The 13,374-nt window shown below is 32.4% G+C and overlaps 1 protein-coding gene across 7 annotated transcripts in view; it reads left to right on the forward strand.

Moving 5' to 3' along the window:
- The window catches only part of PDS5B (PDS5 cohesin associated factor B), a 199,128-nt gene extending 186,244 nt beyond the window's left edge, over nucleotides 1–12,884 (forward strand). For 3 of the 7 annotated variants that reach the window (XM_045978167.1, XM_045978170.1, XM_045978168.1), the window contains exons 32-35: nucleotides 4,500–4,939; nucleotides 5,030–5,140; nucleotides 8,047–8,185; nucleotides 9,813–12,884. In XM_045978167.1, the coding sequence (XP_045834123.1) occupies nucleotides 4,500–4,939; nucleotides 5,030–5,140; nucleotides 8,047–8,185; nucleotides 9,813–9,848 (726 nt within the window). In that variant the 3' untranslated portion in view covers nucleotides 9,849–12,884. Of the gene's footprint in view, nucleotides 1–4,499; nucleotides 4,940–5,029; nucleotides 5,145–8,046; nucleotides 8,186–9,812 lie in introns of those variants that run through there. The other 4 variants (XM_045978169.1, XM_045978171.1, XM_045978172.1 and 1 more) reach the window with 3 other exon arrangements.
- Nucleotides 12,885–13,374: the final 490 nt, after the last annotated feature.

Consider the following 13,374-nt stretch of genomic DNA (forward strand, 5'->3'; position numbering starts at 1 on the left):
AAGTTGAAGTCAGTGCATTTGAATCTACTCTGTTAGGAGAGGTGGAAGGTTATTAATAAAATATTTTTGCTTTCACTGAAATACTAATGCCCTCCATGTCTACCACTGGCCCAACATTACATATCCCAAAACGTTTAAGTTATTTTTCAGTTGTTTTCAAGTTTCTCCAATAATTTGTTTTGCCAGATTGTTTTTCTTTCCACTTGAAAAATTATAATTATAAAATTCTTACTAAATCCTTACTATTCATACTGTAAATTCTGATTTTTATTGGCTGTTTAAAAATTTTGCCCAAGCAGAATTAAAAATTGATCGCTTAGCCAGAAAGGAATCCTGTTATCTGGATTTATAGAAGAGAACCTTGAATTGAAAAAGGTATTTATGTCTTCTAGTCGTACTTCTCACTTAATGCACAAATTCCTTCATTAGCATTTATGAGAGTTGGTTATTAGCACATGCTTGAAAATGCCTTAGGTGGAGAGCTTATAATTTCTCTTATTTATCGGAATCATCAGCTAGGCCACCCATACCCAGATACTGTCCTGTTCCCTTATTAGCACGTCCCCCCAAAATTTAGGAAACATGGTTGTGATGGATTTTGTTATCTTATAAATTCTATATCTAGCTCTACCTTCTGGAGCACTGAAGAACAAAGTATATTTCATGGAAAAGTTTTGAAATTCTGTGCTTTTGAGATTGATTTGTATAATTATAATGGAGGCCTTTGGCTGTTTTTTGTGTAGCATTGCGTCCATTTTCAGAAATATTACAAGAACCTTAATAATAAATATCAACTGAAATATCAGATATCAGCTGAATTTAGCATCATGAGACAGAAGTTCAGTCTAAAGACCAGTAGTTTATAGTGAAAGAGTACTATCTTTACCTATGCTACCACCTTGATGTTAAAATTTCACCACAAAGGAATTATTCTCCATATACATTTATATTCAAATATTTAGTTTTACAAAGAATATATTTTCTCTGTTTTCTGCTTCAAACCTCGGTTTTATACTCCCTCTGTTCTTAAGACAATACAGTGCAAAATGAAGAGGAAACCGAGAAGGTAGCGCTTTAACAAACTAGATTTGTTTTATAGTATTCTCAAGAAAGCAGACACCAACCTTTTCCAGGGCATAAAGGAGTTCAGCCACCTTATCACATTTTTGGACATCAAAATGAATTGTAACATTTAAAATTAGAGGTGATAATTTTAATTTAATTAGTTTTTTTGTTTTGTTTTGTTTTTTTAATTTCTTTTCAGTGTAACAGTATTCATTGTTTTTGCACCACACCCAGTGCTCCATGCAATAGGTGCCCTCCCCAATACCCGCCCCCTGGTTCCCCCAACCTCCCATCCCCCGCCCCTTCAAAACCCTCAGGTTGTTTTTCAGAGTCCATAGTCTCTCATGGTTCACCTCCCCTTCCAATTTCCCTCAACTCCCTTCTCCTCTCTATCTCCCCATGTCCTCCATGTTATTTGTTATGCTCCAGAAATAAGTGAAACCATATGATAATTGGCTCTCTCTGCTTGACTTATTTCACTCAGCATAATCTCTTCCAGTCCTGTCCATGTTGCTACAAAAGTTGGGTATTCATCCTTTCTGATGGAGGCATAATACTCCATAGTGTATATGGACCACATCTTCCTTGTCCATTTGTCCGTTGAAGGGCATCTTGGTTCTTTCCACAGTTTGGCGACCGTGGCCATTGCTGCAATAAACATTGGGGTACAGATGACCCTTCTTTTCACTACATCTGTATCTTTGGGGTAAATACCCAGTAGTGCAATTGCAGGGTCATAGGGAAGCTCTATTTTTAATTTCTTGAGGAATCTCCACACTGTTCTCCAAAGTGACTGCACCAACTTGCATTCCCCCCAACAGTGTAAGAGGGTTCCCCTTTCTCCACATCCTCTCCAACACACGTTGTTTCCTGTCTTGATATAAATTTAATTTTAATTCAATATTTCCCTTCTCTATGCATCTCTGAAAAACAATAATCAATTCTTAATTTATATACAAAACTCTAAATAAACATTAACAAATTAAACCAGTCATTTACAGGTCGATTTTTTCTGAAGTGTAAAGATAATTTAATGCTAAGAAATCTTTTAATATAATATAGCAAATAAGTATACCATATAAGGATACTAACAAGGTAATCTTAGGTCATATCAAGAAGACATAAATACAATTAAAAATCCATTCTTGATACATATGAACTCTTAATAAACTAATACAAGCAGGGTACTTCCTTAACATGCTGAAAGTTTTATCTGTTTAAATCAGTAGTCATTGATTCAGTTACTCTTAAGTTATTCATAAAGGCAAAAAGCTTGAAGCATTTTTATTAAAAGTCAGCAAAACAAGCTACTGTTATCATCACTGTTATTTAAGATTGTTCTAGAATATTTGACAAATTCAAGAAGACATGAACTGAGAGTCAAAGATATGACAATGAAAAAAGAAAAACTCTTCTTATTTTTATTTTTGTACTTTTGGAAAAATAAGAGAAGCAATTGAAAAACTAAGAATTTAGCATGGTAGTCATATATATAATAGATGTATGTATGTGTATAACTAATTTTACTGTTAATTTTTCTTTATATCAAGAAAAATTTTTATATATATTATGTATGTTATATATTACATGTATATATATATTCTTTATATACACTTGTGGGGAAAGAGTGTATATAATAACCACTATAATAACCACAATAACCACTACAACAACAAAAATAGATAGATAGATTCATTGATCTAAACTTCCTTAAAAAAAAAAGGGGGAAACTATGTGGAGATATCCAAATTGAGAAACATACAAGACTTGAAGAGAAAGAAGGCATACCATGTTCTTTAGTGGGAAAAATGAATAAGAAAAGATGACCGTTCTTTCTAAATGAATCTATATGTAATTATAAAATTCCAGTATAATTTTAAGCCCATGTGGAAGAATAAATAAATATAGAAGAGTAATAATAAGATAAGCACAGCCAGACACAAATGTGTTTATTTATAATTAGTAAAATATTATGCTGTTGTTACAATAGCTTGGAAACATTATTAATTTTTAAAACATAATACAAAATAAAGGAGGCATTACAGGTCAGTGTTTTTTTAAATGATTGGAATATTCTTTTGGGGGTCGATAGGAAAAATAGTTTAGAACTTCATCTCAAATCCTATTAAGGTACAATAATGTCTTTTTGCTCAGGCAGCCATAACAAAATACCATAGACTGGGTGGCTTAAACAATTAATTTTCTTAACATTTTGAAGGTTGGGAATTCAAGATCGAAGTGCTGGCCGATTTGCTTCCTGGTGAGAGCTCTCTTCCTGGTTTGCAGATGGCCACCTTCTCACCGTGTCCTCACATGGTGGAGAGAGACAGAGAGGTCTCTCTGAGGGCCCCACTCAAAATGATGATCTCATCTCAAGTGAAGTATCTCCCAAAGACCTCTTCTTCAAATACCATAATATTAGGGTTTATAGGTTCAACATGTGAATTTTGTGTGGGCACAATTCAGTCCATAACAAAGAGGAACTAAAATTTAAATATACACAAAAAAATAGAAAATGTGGATTAAAATACTAAGACTCCAGTGTACAAATGAGCAAAGAACGTAATACCAATAATGTAATTAGGGAATTCTCAGACAGGAAACAAAATAACTATTAAACTAATCAGATGATTTTTGTTTTCACTGATTTTTAAGAATGTAAGTTGGCACAAACTTTTTGGAAATAAAATTTAACATTAATTTATGGGTATTATACATATATATGTATGGAGAGGTATAGGGATCATATTATTCTTGATTTCTTTGGAGAATTTCCTCAGTTTCCATCTTCTGGTTAGTGTGTAAATTCTCTGATTATAGACTAGGCTTTTATTTTAACTTTGAGTTACAAATTAAATAATTTAAGTTGTTTTATTTTTAATTAGTTGTACATGGAAAGAAGCAGTATCTTTCAGAAGTGATTCAGAACTTATAAAAATTTTTAATAAGTGATTAATATGTTTAACTTTTCTGTCTTGTAACCTCCGTTTATAAAATAAAAGTTCTTTTATAGTGTCTAAGCATGATATATAGCATAGTTGATAGTTTATATCTTATACACTGTAATGAAATTAGAATTATTTAAACTGACTATCAAAGCAGATTTGTTATACTTTAGTTATCCATTGTTCATGCAAGAAATTTAGAAATTTTTTTAATGAAATAACTTTTCGTTAAAATTTATAATTTAATAAAATACTGATCTTAAAAGGTTTCCATTTGAGGCTCTCTACCATAGTAAAAATAAAAATGTGTCCTCTTACCCTAGATAATTTTTTTAGTTAAAATACAAGTAGTTATGGTTCTGATGTGTGCTTAAGAACTCTATTTTATTTAAGCACATTTTTATGACAAAGTAGCATGTTTTTTGTTTTATTTTTCAAATTGGGCATACTTAACAATTTTATGTTTGAAATTGTGATTTTTATTCCTAGTCTGAATTGGACAAACCTAGAAGCCGGAAAAAAACACCTGTCACAGATTCAGAAGAGAAATTAGGTATGGATGACCTCACTAAGTTGGTACAGGAACAGAAACCTAAAGGTAGTCAGCGTGGACGGAAGAGAGGCCACACGGCTTCAGAATCAGATGAACAGCAGTGGCCTGAGGAAAAGAGGCTCAAAGAAGATATATTAGAAAATGAGGATGAACAGAATAGTCCACCAAAGAAAGGTAAAAGAGGTCGACCACCTAAACCTCTTGGTGGAGGTACACCGAAAGAAGAGCCAACAATGAAAACTTCTAAAAAAGGAACCAAAAAAAAATCTGGACCTTCAGCACCAGAAGAAGAGGAAGAAGAAGAAAGACAAAGTGGAAATACAGAACAGAAGTCAAAGAGCAAACAGCACCGAACATCAAGGAGAGCACAACAGAGGTAAGTACATGCAACTCTAAACTGCATGTATTTAGTGACTATGTTATAAATCATAATTTGATGCTATGCACATTTGGGTCTTCTCCAAAGCAGAGCAGAATCTCCTGAAAGTAGTGCAGTTGAATCCACACAATCCACACCACAAAAAGGACGAGGAAGACCATCAAAAACGCCATCACCATCACAACCAAAAAAAAATGTGTAAGTTGTAAATAATATTAAGTTTCAAACCAGTTTCAAATTATTTTGAAAAAAAAGTTCATACATTTTCAAATATACATAGGGCTATATTTAAAATCCCATATATTTACTCTCATTACACTAGGTAACATGAAGTTTTTATAAACTTACCTAGGTGATTGATATCCCAATTAACTAACTCTCTGATAATATTTGTACATTTTTACAGGTCTTAGGCAAATCTTTTTAAATGAATAGCAAGTAGATTATTATTTCCAATACAGACTTTATAGTACCTAGAGATGAGAAGGTATTTTTAAATAATCACATACTGACCATGTTGCCTTATCATTCCACACTAGAGTTTTTCTTAATGTCTTTCCTCAGCAGGAGGAAAATAGTTTTTACATTTTTGTAAAATAGTTTTGTAACTATTTGGTAGAATAGTTTTTACATTTTTGCTTTTATTCTTTGAATTGTGTAGGAAAGTAACAGGCATTATTTTTCTTTAAATTATATCTACAGAAATAGTTTTTGGTGTTTTGATTTTGTTTCTTTTCTTATCAAATTAACACATCCATATCTACATATAAATAGTTTTAGAAGCACATGAACACATTTATAAGAAGTAACGGTAACAAATCTGTACCTAAGATTATTAAAGTAGCAGGAGTATCAGTACTGTAATTTGTATATTTTGCACTTTTCTCAGTTATTTAAATAGAACTAAAATAGCATGTCTTCCATTTGTCAGAAATTCAGCAGTTTTCTTAGAATAATCTTACTACGTAATTACATCAGTGCTATGGCTTTTCAGACTTCCCAGCACACCTTGGCTAAATACTTAAGTTATCTTAGAAGTGTTTCCTATTCCTGTGTATTCCACAGGAAGAGGAAAAGTTGCCTGAGTGTCTAGCTACTTCATGTCCTCTTCGATTTAATTTTTTCCTTGGGTAAAAAGTAAAGGTAAGTATATTTTTGTGGTAGCTTTGTAAATGTGTTTGGATTCAATTACAGAAAATAACTATTTTTAAACAAATTCTTAAGGAATATTAAATTTCCACAATTTTATAATGAGGAAATAACAGAAATATCTTTGAGGCTCATGATTGTAATTTGTTTATATTTGGGCACCAAAAAAATAAGGACTTATATAATTATCATGGCATTTCTTCACATGAACATTCTAAACCAACCAAGTGTTCTTTTAAAAATCATTGCAAAAAAAGGACTCTGTATTCTGTCTTAACAGTGTATCTTCCCTTCACAGGGAACCTCTTTTTTTAGAACTAGTAGAATAACATATGTTATGATCTGCCTGTTTTTCTTGTTCTGACCACAGTAGAATTGAGAAAGATTGTATTTTCCATGTAATTCCTGTTTTTTCTTTTGTTAATTCTGAAAAGCTGAATCATATTAAAACACTTGATTTGAGTGTGGATTAAAAAATACTTTGGATTACCTAAGAGAAGTGATAAACTCTATTCTTAATTTTTTTTTAAAAAGTTGCCATACAGAGGATAATAAGGTGATGATTATTGCCAGAAGGAAGTGGGTGTAGGGCAGTTAGGCAAAATGGGTGAAGGGGAGTGGGAGATACGGGCTTTGAGTTTGGGAATGAATAAATAACAGGAATAAAGGGACATGGCATAGGGACTATGGTCAGTGATACTGTAGTAGCATTGCATGGTGATAGATGGTAGCTATACTTGTAGTGAGCATAGCATAATGTTTAAACAAGTTGAATCACTGTGTTGTATACCTGAAAGAAACTAACGTAACGTTGTGTGTCAGCTGTACTCAAATAAAAAAAAGTTTCTAATTGAAGAATATACATGCAGATAGAAAAGATATTGAGAAGGATACATTTGATTAAATGGTGATATCTATTACATATATTTGATTGCCTCAAATAGTACTAGTACTTCAGAGAGTATTAGGTGCTGGGGGATATAGTGGCACAGAACAGACATGATTCTTGTTCTTATGGGATTTACCATCTAAATAGGCATGTACTCATTACATAACCACTCTTAAATATGGAATTCTAAATTATGATATGTGCCCTGATGAAAATTTAGGGTACTGTCAGAGAACATAATGAAAGAGCTTGGGAATTGGGAAGTTTTCTCTTTGTAAAGTAACAGTTGATTTCTTGAAAATAGTAGGAGTTAGGCTGATGGAGAGCAAGAAGAACACAATTGGAAGGAACATTGGATTTGAAGGTTCCAAAGTAGGAAAAATCTTGGCGAATTCAGAGAGTTGAAGGAAGGCAAGAATTTGCCAGATTATAGTTGTGAGGAATTGGGGAGTAGAAAGAGATGGGAATGGACAGGTGCCAAGGACTGTCTGCGGGGCCTTATATACTATGTTAAGGAGGTTTTTGGAATTTCTGTCAATATAGTAGGTAGTTATTGAGGGGGAGTGAGTGACATCAGCTGCTTTTACATTTTTAGAGAAGAAGTAAAGAGAATGGTTTGGAAATGTGTAATAGCAATAGAGGTGGAGAGAAGTGAATAGGATTTGAGATTTCTTTGTAAGAATTATGGAGCCAAATGAAGAGTAGTACACTAGTAAGAAGAACACCAAATTTTCTGTTTTGAGCAGCTCAGTAGATACAGATGCCTTTTACTGAGTGGAGAAAGATAACAGGAAGAGCAGACTTTGGTTTATGTTTTAAAATCCTTTATGGTATTGGTCTCAGTCTCACATGTTTTTGTTACTTGGTCAACATTTGTAGGTGAGATTCTGGGATTAAACACTGGTTTAGGGTTTAGAAAATATTTCTTGTTTTGTAAGTTAATGAAAGATAAGAATGATAATAATTGAGAATTTATGAAATGAATAATTGCAAATTTATAAAATAAATCATTTCTACTACTCAAAGATCAGAATGTTCATTTTATTTTATATCTGTTTTACTCTAGCCGTGTAGGACGCTCCAAACAAGCAGCTACTAAGGAAAATGATTCAAGTGAAGAAGTAGATGTGTTTCAGGGTAGCTCTCCTGTCAATGATGATATTCCACAGGAAGAAACAGAGGAAGAAGACGTTTCTACAGTAAATGTATGTGTTTATTAGAGTACCGTGTATGATAGTAAAGAATATAGAATAGAGTTGGTAAATATTTTATAAGATACATATAGCACTTGCTCTTATAAGTCTAAGTATTTATTTGCTTTTCTTCATAGTTTGTATAGTTGTTTCATCTACCAGCTTGGATATTTAGAGAGTATCCTTTAAGGAATACTGAGACTCTAAGTGCGAATAATAGATTTAGCCTCGTGAAAGTGTAAATATCAGGTTGAAAGCTGAACATAGAACAAGTAGCTGTCTGATGTTGTTACTTCAGGCATTTAAGTTGTACCTTGATTTTAGAGCACTCTTATATGTTAAATAGACTGGTTTATGTTTCTTTTTTCTTGGTAGTTTCATAGTGGAAACTAGAAGTTAACCATATAGGATAAAATCACATCTTTGAAATTTATAAAATTGGTAACAAAAATTTCTTTTACAAAAGTGGAAATATTCTTCCTGAGATAATTTTTTTTTTTTTTTTAATGTTTATTCAACAGAGAGAGATCACAAGTAGGCAGAGAGGCAGGCAGAGAGAGAGGAAAGCAGGTTGCTTGCTGAGCAGAGAGCCCGATGCGGGGCTTGATCCCAGGACCCCGGATCATAACCTGAGCTGAAGGCAGAGGCATTAATTCACTGAGCCACCCAGGCGCCCGAGATAATTTTTTTTTTAAGAATGACTTTGTCAGTTAACACATCCTGAGTATTTCTCTTTGAAAGAAATACTGTTAACACATTTAAGTCAGGACTATCCTCTTGATGATACACTAATGCTGAGTCTTTGGATCAGCACAGCCAGCCATCTTTATTTGAGAAACCTGTGTTCTGAGATGTAGTCCCAGAGCTGACCCCCGCCCCTCTGTGCTATTTAACATCAGCACTTCTCTCTGCGTCAGGGTTCATTTATATGAAGGGGTTAAGACCACAGAAAAATATCTGAATTCTGTGGTCTCAAACTTGTTGGGCTTGTTTCTTAAAGTTTTTTTATTGTTTTGAGTGTAAAAATAAGGCTGATAAGTTCTCAGTGATTAATGTCTTCATCCAAAAAAAATTTTTTTTAAAAACTACACCATAAATTAATTTTAATTAAAATCCTATTCTGTTTGTATTCCTTTTATTACCAGTCATTTTTGAACTAAAGTTTTATGCTTTCATTAGTATTTGCCAGTAAATTGTAATATATCTGAACTTCAGATTATTTCTATGTATTTGATGATTGTTACAATCCACATTCAATAACTGTTTTCCCAGAAACAACTGTAAGCCTAAGTTCATAAGGACCAAATGTTTTCTTTTACCACAGAAACATAAGTGAAAAATATTTGCAATTGTTTTTCTTACTGTTTACATTGATTTCTGTTCATTTCTCTTTGAAATTATTAAATAGAAAAGTAAAATAGTTTTTTCTTTTCTATCGTGGGAAAAACTATTTGTGGGCATTCAAATATTATATAAAGTCTAAATATGTGATGATGAGGTAGAAACTTAAAATAGGAGAAAGGTTTCCAGTGAAGAAAAAGAAAATCGGGAACAGCTAAGAATAATGATTGGTTAAAAAATAATTAATTACTGCTATGTCTAATATTTTAATTAAGCATCTGGTAATTTTCCTTTTAAGGTACGGCGGCGAAGTTCTAAAAGAGAAAGGCGATGAACAAATGTAATTAATTAACTTTCTGTGTGAAAGCTTTGAGAAGAAGCATTCTTTTGTCAAGCTTGAGGCTAAGTAAAGCCTTTGATGCACAAAATGGGACTGCCAGAGAGTGGACAGTTGGAACTTTCTTTGATGACCTCATGTGTTTGTGGTCACAGCGCTTTAGCCATACACTTGGTGATAACATTGACTATGGAGTCTTGTGGAAGTGTGATGTGCGATGGCTATGTAGACATAAACTAAAGAAAAAACTTGTAAATATATTTTTTTCCTTCCTCCCTTCTGCCCTCCCTCCCTCCCACCCTCCCTTCCTCCCTTCATTCCTTCCTTCCTTCTTTCCCTTCTCTTCCTTAATGTTTCTGACTTCTAAAGTGCTTGTATAGCTTTTTTCGGCGGCTTTAAACTGACAGTACACAACTGTTTATTGGATCTATTGATTTGGAAAGAGTTTGTTAGGATAGATCTTAAGCAGTAATCTGTCAGTGTTTGTATTTGTATTCTCTGCAATTTTACTGTGAAAAAATATTTTCAACAAATGGTGTCATTTTCTTGATGTCATTGTTTGTTGGAGAGTTAAATGGTCTCTTTCCCTTGTGTATCTTACCTAGTGTTTACTCCTAGGCACCCTTAATCTTCAGAGGTGCTAAATTGTCTGCCATTACACCTGAATGATGCCTCCAATGGGAGGACACCACACAAATTGTGAAATAGTCCTGAAGTTTGATTATTTTACACCTCAGTATTGGTCTCAGAATTTTCTGGCCTTTCGTGGCAATGAAAATTTTAAGAAAAGAGAGATTTAAAATATTTTAATTTTAAAGAGTGTGTTATAAAATAATGTACTGAATTCTTTATCCCATTTTATCATCCCTTTTCAGTTTTTATTAATCTACTGTATCAATAAAATTCTGTAATTTGAATTAGTTTTTAATAGTCTAGAATGTTATTGTGTATAGATATTTCCTCTTGAACATTATGTTCAGAAAATGCAAATTATTACACTATAATATAAAAGCTGATATATACACATAGAAAAGTTCCAGTTCTCCATAACAGTGTAAAGTTAATCAGAAAGAAAAAATTTTATTGATGCAGTGTGTCTTTATAAAGCTGTTCTTGAAAGCAAGTGTTTTGTATTTTATATAGTGAGTTGCATGTTTATGAAAAAGTGCTGAAAATGGGATGTGCTCTTTTCTGTAAATTCATATTTAGCCATAGTATATGATAGATTGCCCCATAACATAGTTTTTCATCAAGAGTTTATTATTGTACTTTATTTTGGAGCCAAAAACTTGTTTTTGGGAGAGGGGAGGGACAGGGTGGGAGTGACATATCCAACTATCTGAGCTACAGTAGGGATCACAATCTTACAAATTTTGAATGAAATTCCTCTTGATCTAGATTGGGAGAAGTGGAAATTTATTTGGATTTAGGGCAGTTCTTTTTTTTTTTTCTCCATCATAATCCGCAAAATATAGAAACAGATTACTTAAGTCAGTATCCTTTATACAGCTTTGTAAACTGTATTTTGAACCAAAACATAAAAGTTACTACTTAATGCTTGCCTAAATTCATTGTAGTATTTCAGGTGCTGTTCTTTTGTGTTTTTTCCACAGTTAACATCAGAAAAGAAAATCATATCCTAACTTATTAAATTTATCACATTGAATAATGGAGCATTCTCATATAATACACCATTATGTTTAAGGTATATTTCCAAGATTGGTTATAATAGATGGGGGGATATAATAAAGAAACTACTATTTTGGAAAATGACACTTTACTATTTTCCAATGTATATCACAATTGATGTGATTATTTTCCTTTTAAAGATTTCTTCATGTTTATGAAACGGCCTTTTATTTTTTAAAAAATGTTTTGAATTGTGTCTTAATCTCTCAATATTTAACTGTTCTTCATTTCCAACAGTGCTGACACCAGTGATTATGGGAGGCTGCTGTATACAAAGCAGCTAATGTTGGACCAAGATGCATTAGTTTTTAACCGTTTCATGAGCTCAGTTCTCCCAAACACGCTATTTGTATCTCAGCAGTACAAAGGCATGTTTTTAAATCTATAAAATAAAGAATAAGGGATAGCTTTGTATTTTTGTCATTGACTAAATTGCACCGGAAATGTTTATGGAAGTATATCTTTAAGACCATTTTATAAAACATAATGAAAAAATGACTGTGGAGGATTTTTATTTGCATGATCATAGTTAACCAAATTTCATTGCACATTAATTCTGTACATTAGTTCACAAAAAATGTTCATTGTAGATTTTGTTTAATGCCAATAAGTCTGTGATTTTACAACTTGTCTGTTCACTTTTTGGGAGGATTATGATGTAAATTTTCCATTTTTCTGTAGAAAAATAGGTGCAATAATGATCAAAGTTTTGATGTCCTGAGTCTTCATCTTAGGGTATTATTTTATTATTATGTTTAAACTTAACACTTCATGTGCTAATATTTGGAGAGCCACATACTATAACTAAAGTAAAATTAAGTATGTATACAATAATAATTGCTAACAGTGATTAGCAAACTCTTCAGTGATAAATGTTCATTTTGAAAAATGTGTACTGTATAAAATTAAGAAAATATTTTAACTCACTGTAACAAATTCCATTATGAAAATCTTATGATTCTTCAGTGAGGTTATCTTGCTGCCCTCTGTAGCAAGTTCACTTAATCTACATTACAATAAGATTTCTTGCTGCAGTGCAACAGAAAGCTTTTTTTCAGTGATCTCCACTGTATATGTAAATTACAAATGTGGCTGTAAAACTTGTTCCAGGTATTAAAGGTTAAATTACTTTCTGTATCTTCTTACAACTTGTAAGTTTGATTTTTCAGATTTCCTTTTGCCCACTTGAAGAATGTCAGGAATTTAAGAATTTGTTTAACTTGGGTCTGTCTCCCCTGCCACATAGTATTATGTCATCATGATGAACAGTTGGTATTTAGATAGATAACCAATTTCAGACACATTTTTGGATTTTCTGTGAAGTTGAATAAACATGAAACCTAATATGTAATTGTATTATTTTATTATGTGATTCAATATAGATATTTAAATATGTTTACTAAATGAAGAAAGGCACATTTTGATGGTTTTTTATTTTGAAGCCTTTGTTGCATGAAAAGGAAATGTATTTCCCAGTAACTTTTTTTCCAAGCTTTTTGTTTAAGCTTCTCATATAAAATTTTGGGTAACAAAGATTCCTAAGTATTAGTTAAGTTAAAGAATTTCATAACTGAAGAAAATAAGTGTATCATAGAAACTTTAAAAGTAAGCACCGAGAATGTAAGTTCCTACTGGCACTTTCATTTATTTGTTCAGCAGATATTTATGGAGTGCTGCTTACTATGTGTTAGGCTAGTTGCAGAGGATCAAGTGTGATCTAGATGGAGTAAGTCCCTGCCCTTGCAGAGCTTACATTCTCCACAAGGGGGTGGGGGGATAAGGAAACAATAATTAAATACATAATACAATGTCAGATTGTGAAAAGTGTAGTGAA

This window comes from Meles meles, chromosome 14 (genome assembly GCF_922984935.1).
Source record: "Meles meles chromosome 14, mMelMel3.1 paternal haplotype, whole genome shotgun sequence".
In the NCBI taxonomy this organism is placed as follows: domain Eukaryota; kingdom Metazoa; phylum Chordata; class Mammalia; order Carnivora; family Mustelidae; genus Meles; species Meles meles.